This window comes from Phaethon lepturus, unplaced genomic scaffold, assembly GCF_000687285.1.
Source record: "Phaethon lepturus isolate BGI_N335 unplaced genomic scaffold, ASM68728v1 scaffold32002, whole genome shotgun sequence".
Taxonomy (NCBI): Eukaryota; Metazoa; Chordata; class Aves; order Phaethontiformes; family Phaethontidae; genus Phaethon; species Phaethon lepturus.
Window position 1 is genome coordinate 7,058 of NW_010523109.1, and position 13,139 is coordinate 20,196.

Below are 13,139 nucleotides of genomic sequence, written 5' to 3' on the forward strand. Positions count from 1 at the left end.
GGAGGGGTTTAATGTCACACACGATTTGGGTGAGTGCCTGATGGGGAGCCGAGGGTGGCTGCTCAGCACGGAGGAGCACTGTGCTCCGGTGCGAGGCAGCTGGGGATGCAGCTGGTTATTCGTGGGAAGTTAAGGCTCTTTGGACCTGGAGGTGGGTGGTGTTGGGAGCTGAGCGGCGCGTGAGCCACGGTCTGCAAGGGGAGAGCCTGCTGGCAGCAAGACTGGAGCCCTTTCCCAGGGCTGCTCAGGGGCAGCCAGGGAAGGGCGCTGGGGTGTTTTGGGTTTCCTTCCCAGCTCTAAGGGATGCATGATCCAGCCTCCCTCTAGTTTTGAAGTAGGGTGAGAGGCAGCAGCAAGGCTCCCACACCCCCGTCAGGCGCACGGTGGCTCCAGCTCCCCGGCACGTTCCTGCACCCTGGCTTTTCTGCATGTCCTTCCCCTTCTCGCCCGCAGCCAAAGCCATAAGTGAACTGAAGGCCCTGAACTACTCTGACAGATTTCGGGAGATCTTCCTGCCGGACGGCCAGCCCTTGCTGCCTGGCATGTTCGTCAGGCGCCTGGACCTCGCGGCTGTCCTAGAGCTGGTGGGGGCAGAAGGGGTGTCAGCTTTCTACAGTGGAAACTTGACCCAGGAGATCATCTCCGAGGTGAGCCGGGTCTGTCCCCGTCTCTGCCCCAGACTGCGCAGCGCGGCCCGGGCTGGGGTGCCATCTGCTTAGGGTGACAACCTGGAGATAAGCCATAGCCAAGTGTCAGCACAATGATGGGGACAAATCCGTGGAGCCTCCTTTTTCTTTCCTGTCCCTGTCACTGCAGTGGTGTAAGTGCCACACAGGTCACTTCCACAGCCTACAAGAAGTGAAACCTCCATCTCCTCTATAACCAGGATGGACTGTTTTTTAAAAGGAAAAAAATATCTCCATTTCAAGACCCACTCTGTGCTGTGCTAGTATTAGTGACAACCCCTTCTTCCCTGTGACAAGAGGTGCCCCACTGTTGAGAAGCAAATTTTTGTTGCTAATGGAAGTGTAAGATATAGACTCCAGGACGATGGTTTAAAAATAAAACTGTGGGCCTCGTGAGCTGAGGATCACAGATGCTTGGTCCCACTTAGGGTTGCCCTAGTTTAACTCTTGTTGTTAGAGGTGGTCTGGAAAAAATAGCAACAACAAAGTAATTATCCTGGTAAAAAAAACAAGACCAAAAACTTTTATACCTGTGTAGCTGCAGTCAGGGTGGTTGGTGGCACCATTTTTCCCTACCACCGTGGTTCCAGTGATCCACGCTCAACATGTTGTCAGTAATCTGGAATGGGTTCATTCAACTCAAGCCTTAGACACAGTTCGCCTGGATCACAGCAGAGGTGGAGATGAGGAACAGGAAAAGTCCCAAGCTTGTGGTGCATCTCCACAGCTAAACCCTGCTTTATCACCCTGTTCCCCCGACCTGAGGGCTGCTGCAGGGAAGCACAAACCCTCTACGGAGGAGCAAGGCCCAGGGTTGGAACACCAAAGACCCTGGCAAGCTCTGGGATCAAGGGTGCAATTCCAGCTTTGGTTGCAGAGCTGGCTTCTCAGAGCATTTATTGTTCCAGCAAAGAGAGGGCATCAATGCGGTGAAATCAAGTAAAGCTCCAAAATACGCTACCTTTTGTTTCCACCCTGTGGTGGGAAGGCACAGGTGCCAAAAAGTGCTCTCTGGGGAATGTGAGAAGGTGTCTGCAGTGTGTGGCTGACCCTTTCTGTGCCATCGGGCTCCTCCTGCCCCACTCCCTGATGCTTCGCCCGGGGCTTTCCGCTGGCCAAGCTCCAGGGAGCCAGGTCCTGACGCAGGCACCTGCCTGCTCATCTCAGCCGTTGGGTTCAAGTGGCCTGTGCTCTGGGACTGCTTTGGGAAGAGGCAGGGATCCCAAGTAGGGGATACATCTTCTTTTGCAGCTTTGGAGTGGTTTGACACGCTGCCCCCCACAATGTGCCCTGCATTAGCTTTCCTGCTCCAGTCATTCATCCATTTCTGCCGGAGAAGGAGTTTTCTTGCCAAGTTAGCTGGCTAGTTTAGAAATCAGAGCGTGCATAGGCTATTTGTTCTTGCCCATTTTGGGATGGAAATCCAGAGGACTCATAGCAGCAACTCACCCCAGCAGAACCTCTTACCAGGTTGTGTGGCTTCTCCTGCGTGGAAGGAAAGAGTTGGCCCATGAGCACAGTAGCGCCTGTATGTTGACTGAGTGTATTACCTACTTCAGGGGATTTTAAGATCAGCAGAGTGCTGATGGTCCTACCCCATCTCCGTCATGACTCAACCACAGAAGACCTGCAGTGGAGGGAATTGCTCATTTTTACTGTGTTCATGAAAATTACAAAGCCCAGTAAATTGTACCTCCAGGAGAGTCTTGCAGAGAGACCAAAGATACAGCAGACCCACTATCACCTGAAATAATTAAAAATAGGGTAGGAATTGCATGCTAAAGGTTTCTAGTGATGGCGACCTGCTACACCCAGATTCCTTCTCTCCTGGATCCATATATATCTTTTATCCTGGCCGCATTTAAATGCTTCATAACCTTTAGCATGCTCATGCTTGCCACCCAGAGAGAGAAGGCTGTGAGGCGGTGCCAGTCCCCATCCTCACAGGCAGGCAGAACGTCTTCAGAGCACCCATGGGTTGGGTGAGCTTTTGGAGGTGAGCTGCAGAGCCTTCCAGTGGTGGTGAATGGTGAGCCACGCCACCAAGGCCATGAAAGCACAGATTTTCAGGGTATCCTGAGGAACCTGGCACTTGGCTCAGGAATCTCAAGGGTATTTTCTTGACAGTGCGGTGTGTGTTCACCTGGGCCAGCACGAGGAACACAGAAAGCCTTGACCCAGCTTTCTCGGTGTGCGCTGCTTTTGCTCTCCTACGCAGGTCCACAACTACGGAGGAGTCTTGGTGGAGGAAGACTTCAGCAATTACAGTGTCACAGTGGAGAACCCCGTCCACACAGTCTATCGAGGTACATGCCTGACCCATTGCCATGCGACTCCAGTTAAAAGTTTGCTTCACCTGGCAGGAGGTGGCGACAGTATTTAACAGGAGTTGAAGTCAAAGCTGCACTGAGGCGTCTGCAGAAAAGCCCTCCAGGGAGTTTCGTCCTATTGCCTGCTGACACTGATGCATTGTAGGCAGTTCAGGAGGTTGTCAGCCCTTTGAAATGGGCCTGTTTATATCTTGATAGTGACCAATGGTATTCTGATAGTGTAAAGATGCATCGTGATCACATATTGATGCAATGTCTAGGTAGAAGCTGGACCATAGGTTAGCACCTACATCTGAATACAGTTCTCCAAGTTGATCTACAAAGGAGAAAAACTTGCTTTATGCAAAATGTTTCTAAAATGTCATTCTTTTCTAGGATTCCCTGTATTTACCCTCCTTGTGGCTATAATATTGCAAACCTATTTTATCTCCATTCTTCCATACTGCAGTCCCGTCACCAGCCAGCCAAGCAACAAGAACTGAATTTCAGATGTAGAAAAAGCATCCCTATTTGGGCTTCCTTCAGCCATCATAAAGAAACAGAACGATACAACAGGAATGTTTTGGGAAACCCTTTTCAAATTCTTTTTTGTTGCTTTCCATTATTTCCCGTCAAGTCTGGAAGGGTTTCCCTGTCCTCAAGGACACTAGCTTATGGGAAAGTATTATAACTGGACAGTATCTGACAAAAGCAACTTAATTCCTCTCTTCTTCCCTTCACAGGTCATCTTGTTTTCAGTCCCCCACCTCCACATGCAGGTCCTGCACTGATCACAGCACTGAACATCCTTGAGGGCTTTAACATCACAAGTCAAGTATCCAAGGGGAATATCTTGCACTGGATGGCAGAGGTAAGAAGACGTTGAACATTTGGCTGAATTTCTTGTGCTGCTAGAGGATAATGTATTTATTCCTTAGTTGTACAAAAACGTTTGTAGGTAGTTCCCTGAGGAGAATGAGCAAATAGGCTGCTAAGGTGTAAATCTGAGCTGTGCTGCTGCCTCAGGTAGGTGCAGATGCTGGAGCTCCTGCTCAGCTGAGCTCTTTCTTGCTTAGGCAGAGCTTTTTCAGAAGAACAAACTGTGGCTTTTGTCCATTTCTTGTATGCGATCATGTCTTCAAAATGAGCCCACAGCAGCTTAGGGTGGTCCCATCTGTCTCCTCCACCTCTTATGCTCCGGTGGCCCTGGCCATACCTGGCACTGCCTGGGCACCCCAAGGAGAGTCAGCAATGGGATGCTGCAAGCAGAAACGTATACGTGGCGGTGACAGGGAAAACTGACCCAACACTTTATTTTTAGCCCACCTTATGATCTCAGTAGTCCAGATCATGATTTTTCCAGTATTTAGGGCTGTCAGCTGTACCAAAACAGTGCACCTTCCCAGGAAGTCAAGCAAGTGCTTTGTAAGCAGAGTTATGTTCTGAGATACTTAACAGATCCACAGCTGGGTTTTGCAAGTTTGGAATTTTAAGCAAGGATATAACCACATCCTTGTAGCAGTCAGGACAGTGGGTGTTACTGCCTCTCAGCAAAAATGCAACAACTGGAGGCGTTACACTCTGCTAGACCTGTGCAGAGCCAGAGAAGGTTGACTCACCTAAGTTATTTTTGAGCTGTCTTCAGAAAGCTTTATATGAATCTCTTTGTTCTACATTTGCACCAGGCCAAGAGTTTCACCCATGGGTTATCATGTCCCATCTGAGGAACAGCAACCTCCAGATAAAGGGCAGTCACTTCAGAAGGTGTGTAATCCTGATTACTTGGGATCACACAGCTGAACACATGGCTGAGATTCAGTGCTAGGTCAGCACCAGGTAGTCCAGCCCTGGGACAGCCATGACTAAGCTGTCCTTAACTTCTGCCTGTGGGTGGAAGTGGTCTGCTTGTTTCAGTGGAGCTCTTCCTTGGCCACCAAGCCTCTTGTACATCCTCCGTATGGTATGGTGGTCAGGAGACAGTTTCATGGAAACACCACCTTCTCCATAAGTTAATCATATTCTACACCGTACATCAGAAGATAAATGACTACACTTCAGGAGAAATTGTTGATATGTGGCACATGTCAAAACGGAAGTCATATCTAGCTGTCTGCGTGCAGGGTAATGTACAGTCTTGAATCTTGAACGAAAATGGCATGACCTGCAAGCTGAAAGTCTAGTGTGTTTCTGTTAGGCACAAGCTGGCTTGATTGAAGATCCCATTTCTCCTTGTGGCTGTCCTTTGGCTACGGACTGTAAAACCAGGGCTGGATAAACTGCGTCTTTTGAAGTTGCATCTTCCCATTTTTAATGGACTGGCTTAGGCAGGATTCTGCATGTATGAGAAACCAGAGCCCTTCCTCTTTTCACACCATCATTCCCTTAAGTGTGCTGGGACTAACGCTTTCTGTTCAAACACTCTGGATGACTTACAACTAGGAACGTGGGTAGCAGCTGGTGAGCAGAAGAGCTCATTTCTGCTCGGCTGTGGTGCTGTGCCAGTAGAGCTGCCATCCAGAGGCAATGGCGAGCTCAGGACCCACTGTCCCGCTGGGATTCAGTGTGATCTCTGCTGTTGTGGTGACCACTCAGGAATGGAAATAGAAAGTAAGTGGCATCCTGGTGACCTGTTTGCCAGCTGGCAACGCAGCTGAACCACTGAGCTGGGCTGAGCCAGCTGGTCAGCTCCTGCCAGGCTTGTTCCACCTTGTACAAACACTGCTGGGTACGCTCAGGTCCCCCAGCACACTGTTTGCGATGCCAAACTGATGCCCTTTGGTCCCCATACCCACGTGTGGCAGCCCTTTGCACTGAGGTATGTCTAAAACCCTGGTCCTAGGAATTTTTCTTCATAGGCTTTAGCCAACATGCCAGGAGACCAGATACCTCTTCCTGTTTTGAGTATCAAAAGTTTTATTTCCAGGACCACCTAAATGTTTGTTTGTTCTTTCTTTCTTTTTATTCAATTTAGACATTGAAAATAGCCCTGAGTCTAGCTAGCAACCTGGGAGACCCATCTGATGATGTGTCTGTCACTCATGCTGCAGAAGGCATGGTGAGGTAGGTCTGAGGCTGACAGGCATGGTGACAGTTTTAAGATGTGTTGTTCGAATATCATTCCTGGATTTGCTCTTTTCGGTGCACAGGGAAACCTGAGGTTTTTCTAACTCTGTTTTACTGAGGAAAGGTCAGTCCCTGAGTATCCTCCTGGGGCTCACTCTTCCACATGGATCACAGCTGATACCACAGGGCTCTGGGGATGGGTTGTGGGATGTCCTCACGCAGAGGTTTCCTGGAGCCAGCTTGATCTTGAGGGTTCCTCCCACCTTCTCACCCCTCTAAATATTCCTTCTCAGCAGGTCGGACAAACGGCCATCCACATGGTCACGACCACACATGGAGTTTCTGTCTCTCCCTTTCCCCCTGTGTGGCTCAGTGCCTTTGCAGGACACCCAGACATGCAGGAGAGGCCAGGCCTGGGGTTTCAGCCCAGCCTCCCACCTCAGACCCAGGTTTCGCCACGGTTGGTGGCCAGAGCTGGACCTGACTTGCCCTCTCCTGGAGGACTGGCATTCAGCCTGGTGGTGCCACCCCTTGTCCATCAGGGGTGAGTTCACTGCTGTAGACAGAGCCGGGGGGGTCCAGTGCATTGCCTCTCTGTGTGGGCTGAGCCATCTTGTCTCCTTCCTTCGGGTGAACCGAAGGAGCTCCCTGTGCTCAGCGCAAGCCCCCTTAGGGAGACACTGCCAGTAGCTGTGCAGATGTACCCCCACAGAGAGACCAAGAGATGTTCACCTTCCTAGGCCCATGGCTTTCTTTCCTCTTTCCTTCCCTCGCTGCTGAAGTAAATCAGAAGCTACTTCCCTGCGCCAGCTGATTAATGACTCCCAGTCCTTCTCGTCTGATCTCCACATGCCTCACTTCTCGGTGGAGAGCGGACCCGCTGCTAGCCAGGTCCTTGTCATGGGACCCGATGACTTCATCGTTGCGGTTGTAAGGTAAAGGATTTACTTCTTCTCTCCAGAACATATTCAGAGGGTGGGAGCAGGGAGAAGAACGCAGGTTCAACAGGGCAGAGTGGGACCAGACCTGGAGCAGCTGGGCTGCTCTGTCCCAGTTAGTCCTGCAACAGGAGAAAAGGGGAAGAGGGGGTGATGTGTGAGCTGGTGCTGCTCTGCCCTGTGTGATCCTACAGCCCTCTCACAGTGCAACGTGTCTGGATTGGCCTGAATCTGCTCCCTGGAGAAGAGGTGATGGCCAAATCTGAGGACTGATGGGGGCAAGGAGACAGAGCCATCACCTAGAGGGGAAGCCTTAAACGCACGGAGGGACGGAGCTGCTATCACCCACAAGGTTCCTGCTCCTAAGTACATGGAGACTTTCACTTCTCACATCTAACTAGCCCTAAAGAACTACCGAAGAGTCTCTGTCAAGCCAAGATGGGACAGAAGATTGGAGCCCTGAAAGCTTCAAGGTGCACAAAAATCTCTGGGAGGATTTTAATGAGGTTTCTTCCTGTTTCTTTTCAGTTCTTTGAATCGTCCCTTTGGCAGTGGAATAATAACACCCTCTGGAGTCCTCCTGAACAGCCAGATGTTGGACTTCTCCTGGCAAAATAAAACAATGAACCACTCCATTCCTAGGCCGGTAATTGAATGACATGACAAATTCTTTATCTGAGCTGTCTGTACCATTTTTTTCAGTTTTATTCTCACCTCCACAACAGAGAGGCTATTTAATGCCTTATTAATAACTGAGAGACAACAGTCTGTAGAAAGCTCCTATTTTTTCATTATATGAGCCACTGTAACAGAGTAAACAGAAGCTTTAATGTGTATCAATTATCATTATAATGCAGTTTTATCAAACGATGGTGCACATCCCAGCTACCTATTTTCCCTGCAGTCCAGATGCACTTAAAACAACCATCCTTTTCTGTGGACTTCAGTTAAGGACTCGCTTTATGAATGGCTCCTCTGCAGGTTTAAAAGTAACAGCAGGAAAAAGATCCTTCAGGTCTTGGAAAGAAACAATTGCAGACCAATACTGGTGGCTTCCAGTGCTGCCTTGTTGTTTCTCCTTACCATGTATTGTAAAACCATCCCACTTTGCTGGGTTGGTGCTTCAGAAGTGGGTGAATGGCTCCGTATACCCTCTGTAAAAGAGAGCCACGGCATGAAATGGGACGGATGCTGTTAACCTCAGAGAGCATTATCACAGCAGTGAGGGTGTCAGCCCTGTAAAACTACACAGGTGCAATTGCTGGCTGAAGCATAAGGAGTAAGAAGTTAACCTGTGCAACTTGAGCACCAGCTTGTTGAAATTTTTTGGTGTGTCTTTTCTTCAGCTGCAGCAAAATCTCATTCAGCCTCGGAAGCGGCCCCTGTCTTTCCTGCTGCCCACCATTGTGAGACCATCCGAGGGGATGTGTGGGACGTACCTGTGCCTGGGAGCCAACAATGGCGACAAAGCCTTGAGCAGCATCGTTCAGGTCAGTGCTGTAGCCGGGCACCCCCCTCTCAGAGCGGCTGTTGAGCTCAGCGCTGAGTAGGGTCCCCTCCTGCAGTATGGGCTCTCCCTTCCTCGTGTCCCAGGCTGTGTTGAAACTGGTGGCCACAGGATTACCAGTTCAGTCTTTGACGTTACCAGTTCCACACATTTGGTTTTTCAGATCTCTCAGAGCTACTGGTTTAATGATCTTGCACCTTTCCCGGTGGCACCGCTCATAATTGTAGAGGAAGTGCACCTTGGCAAAATCTATAAAGGTTTTGTGTCATTCTAATACCTGTTCAAAGCTCATCTTAAGGATCATTAGGAAAAAAAAAGGAGCATTTTGAATTCAAAGAACTGCAGGAGACTGACAGCCCTTTAGCCCTTTTCCCCACGTAAAGCTCCTTTTAGTGCATTCCTGGCTGAATTCCTCCTTGCTCAGCACTTGCTATAAATTGGGCAGCTCCTCCTAATTTATCATTTGTAATGAGGTGAAGTACTTGCCAATAGCTTGACTTCATGCACAAGAGCAATGGATTGCTACAAAGAAAGGTACAACAAGAACGGCTCCCATTTTCCTTACCCTTGGTAAGGCATTATTCAGAGCAAAACTAAAGCTGAGCATTGCTTCCTAATGCTTTGTTTGGAGAAGTCACGTGCTGAGCTTTTGGCTGCAACAAACACGTATTTAGAGATTACATCACATTTCAGACACAGAACTCTCCTAATTTAGCAGGAACTGCGTGACAAAAAGCCCACGCAATCCTGGAAAGGTACGACTTTTCCATCAACGCTCTGCAGGCCATATTTCAAGGGCTTCTTTGTATGTGTAAAACTCTGCATTAGTTCCTGCAGTTCAGTAAACAGTTCAAAATCTTCTTTGCCTGCTGCATCTGCAGATGTTGGAGCCAACAGTTAGGAGGATGCTCGGGAAGTTGGCTTCTCCTGTTCTCATTACTTTTTTTTTATTATTGAGGCTCTTTTATTCTCTTGCAGGTTTTGGTAAACGTTTTAACACTTAACAAGAATCTGAGTGAAAGTTTGTCACTTGGTCGACTTCACCCACAGCTTCAGTCCAACACCTTGCAGGTTGACAGTGAGTATGGACACTGGGTGTGGTACAGATCTAGCGTGTTTAGAAAAGGAGCAGGATCTTCCTTAGCACACTGCTGTGGAAGTGCGACAGCCCAGCGCACAGCGCACTGTGTTCTAGGTTCCCCAGTGGGTGTGGAGGATTCGGGGGAAGACAAAAAGCAGCTTCTTCAAAGCTTGGAGCCCCTTCTGAGCCATGCCCTCTCCCTCTTGTCTTGGGAATTCCTGGCCTTCCAACACCACCTGTCCAAACTCTCACAGGTTCTTCTTCCCAGCCCTCCCTCTGTCCCAGCTCACCTCCTTGTAGAAGCCTTGTCCTGTCCTGATGCCATTGAGGATATCCAAATAAACAGGATTGCAACCACAGCCTCACCCAGACAGGTCCCAAAAGCCAGCAGATCTTCCTACACTTTATTACCGCTGCCATAAATGAAATATTCTTTCACTTTCCAGTCCGCGTCCCTTAACTCCACCAGCTGGGGAGAAGACAAGGCTTATGGCAAGGCTTGTAGCTTGACAGTGCTGGAATCGCAGCATCAATGCTGACGCTCTGGAGACTGTACTGCCAGCTCTTGTCCTTGTTATTACATGTCTTGGTCTATTTGGTGTTTTTCACAAAGGCCCATACCTTACCAGAGTGAACCATAAGTGAAATTTGGTTCTCATCTCACACAAAATAGACGAAGTTTCTAGGCCTTCCCATTTCAGAGGAAAATCTAAAAATGTCTGTTTGTGACCTACAGACTTGGAAACTAGGATGTAATTAAAACAAATCCAAAACTTCAAAAGGTACCAATTTGTGGGTTTGGACATTTGATATCGACAAGATATACGTTAAGACACATCTGCAATGTGTATAGCTTAAATAGCTGTAGGCTTTCTGTGTGCCTGCTCGGTTTGTCCAGCTGCATTCCCAGCTTCATATCCTCGGGCACTCCTATTCATAAAGAAATTACAAAACATCAAATAAACAAAATAGAAGCAAAAGGGCAAACAACCGAAGGTAGATGGCTGGCAGATTAAGAAATATGTGAAGGGGAAGTTGGAAAGCTTATCACAAAGTCTGTAATTCGTCAACTTGTTTTACTATTGTTTGTTTTGAGCTGCCTTGCATCTTATTTTGACTATTAGCTGTTAATACTACTATTTGTAACTAAGCCCTTAAGAGCGGGGACTGCCTTGTGTTCTGTAAGAAGAATAACTACAATAGGTGCCAACAATGTATTTTCCCCTTTTTCCAAAGAGGAGGATCTTCCACATCTTTAAATAGTCTTCTGGGTCCTCTCATTTCCCCCACCGCACAGAGCACTGCCCAGCTGGGAACAGCCTTTGCCGCTGAGAGCCGAAGGGCCGCTCCTCGGCACGGGGACACCTTCTGAAGAGGCTACAGGCAGTTTCCTTCACACTGCAGATCCCAGCAGGGTTAGAACAGAGCTTTGCATCACAGGTAACAGCGGTTTCAGTTACAAACTCCTCTTCTAAAATCCCTACAGGTGAGTTTCCTGAAGAAGATATTGAATTTCTTGTAGCCAGGGGCCATCAAGTGGATAAAGTCAAAGTGGTCTCCCTAGTTCACGGGGCCAGGAGAACCAACAGTTTCATCATTGGCCTGAAGGACCCCAGGAGCGTGGATGCTGCCGGAGCCACAATATTGTAGCACCTCCCGGATGGCGTGTTCATGGAATAAGGTGCAGACAAATCAACCCAAGTGACGTGCATGTTCTGAAATGGCCCCTTCTCCATCCCCGGGGTGGCAGCCCGGCATACACACTGCTGAGTAGACTTTCTGCATCCCCCACCCAGGATGACACCAGAGGGGCTAGCAGCACCAACATACAGCTCCCTGATTTTTTTCCTTTTATTTGTAAATTATTTGAATTGCAAGCAGCCCAGTCCTTGTTACAGGAATGCAGGGAGCCCACTTTTCTTTTGGCAGAATCTTGCTAATAAATTCAGCCCAATTCTAGCCAGCATCTTAATTTTAGTGAGCAGGAACATCAGCAAAGGAAAAAACAGCTGATGGCGATACTGTCATCTTCGTCTCCCTGTCTTTCCCAAGTTCATTCTTTGCCTCTTGTGTAAGCCAATAATTAATACATCCTACTGTAGTGTTTGTAGGTGCCTGTAGCTGGAATATCAGGGAGTCCTTTAATACTCCATGTGGGCCAGCTGACTTTTACCAGCGTGCAGCTGGTAATTCCTGTTAGTCCCTTTTCTCACATCACTATGTACCTTGAATTTCGGGAGTAAATATTTTGAATCAAGTCACTGTGCAGACTCACTGGCAGTCTGATTTTGTAACTGGAGCAATGCTTTTCAACTTCTAACAACTTGTGGACCCCCCCAGTAGTTTTCTTACAGAGGTTCAGCCTCCTCCATGGTGAATTTAGGCTTAATTTTCTTAGATACTTTTTGGAGATATCTTAGCAGTACTCCACAGACTTGTAAAAATCCATAGATGTGAAAATCCACAGACCGCGGACTGAAAACCACATGGAGGGTGTTTAGGTATGTTCAGGGCTTTCCTTGCACTGCCTTATCTCAGCCTGATCTGAAAGCCTGAATCGTGTAATCCCTAGAGAGGCTTGGGATTTTCTGCTTGCTAAATGCACACCTGTACGTCAGGTCTGTGTTTTGATACTCGTGGCTCTATCGGAAAAGCTGAAGAGAGTGAGAGAAAAGGTATACAAACCAAACCAAACGCTACTGAGATCACTTCCTGTCTGCAGCGTGTAGTGCAAAATATAAGAATAGTTCTGCATTTCTTGTCTGAAATAGAGTGAAGAAATAATACCACATCTGACAGCTGCACCACTTCATTCAACCCACATTTGGATGTTTCCTTCTCTTTTTACTAGCACGTTAGACAGAGACACCTGCCACTAAAAAATTCTGGAATTTGATAATTTTCTGCAGTCTAAAATTTGATGATTTCCTTCACGGTGCAAATGCATCTATGGCCACTGTACATATTATATATGTATGTCTGCTTATGGTTGTCTTGGTCTTTCCTTTGATGATTTCACCAGTCACCCCCAACCTTCCTCCTGAGGGACCCTGTAACACCCATCTGTTTGTAACGCACTTTCCAAACACTCCTTGCCATTTGATGCTGGGAGCGTGTGGGTCATTTTGGGGTGGTCAGGGCGCTACAGCAGATAATCGGACGCATCGTCCCCGCCAGCTGAGGATCTCAAAGCATCTTTCATGCCTTACACGCCACGCCAAGGAAGGACAGAGATGCTTTTATGCTCCGCTGAAGTGCATCCACCCATGAGAAGAGCACGGCAGCTACCTAGCAGATGGGAACATCAATGGTGTTTTCTGTTAAAAATGCGTCAGTGGCCTCTGCTGAGAGACGGGGAAGTGCAACGTTATCTTTGGGAAGTTGTCTTCTGTGCCGCCACACTGCCTGTAGGGCAAGAAGAGACTTTCTTCCCCATAGGGACATCAAATCTATTTATTTTTCTGTCATCAGCACTCGAGTTGGTCATTGCCTGAAGCTGGAGTGTTCATAAAACTTTACGTGTCTTGGAGCAGACCGCTTCGGGTTTCACGGGAA

At 48.3% G+C, this 13,139-nt stretch overlaps 1 protein-coding gene across 1 annotated transcript in view; it reads left to right on the forward strand.

Moving 5' to 3' along the window:
- Positions 1–11,234, forward strand: part of LOC104616877 (gamma-glutamyltransferase 7-like) — a gene marked incomplete at its 5' end in the record, with an annotated part of 15,437 nt that extends 4,203 nt beyond the window's left edge. Inside the window, 10 exon segments of the mRNA XM_010282030.1 lie at positions 1–29; positions 454–647; positions 2,905–2,992; positions 3,739–3,866; positions 5,967–6,055; positions 6,841–6,993; positions 7,525–7,642; positions 8,349–8,486; positions 9,482–9,581; positions 11,071–11,234. The exon segment at positions 1–29 is cut by the window's left edge and continues 29 nt beyond it. Coding sequence (XP_010280332.1) covers positions 1–29; positions 454–647; positions 2,905–2,992; positions 3,739–3,866; positions 5,967–6,055; positions 6,841–6,993; positions 7,525–7,642; positions 8,349–8,486; positions 9,482–9,581; positions 11,071–11,234 — 1,201 coding nt within the window.
- Positions 11,235–13,139: the final 1,905 nt, after the last annotated feature.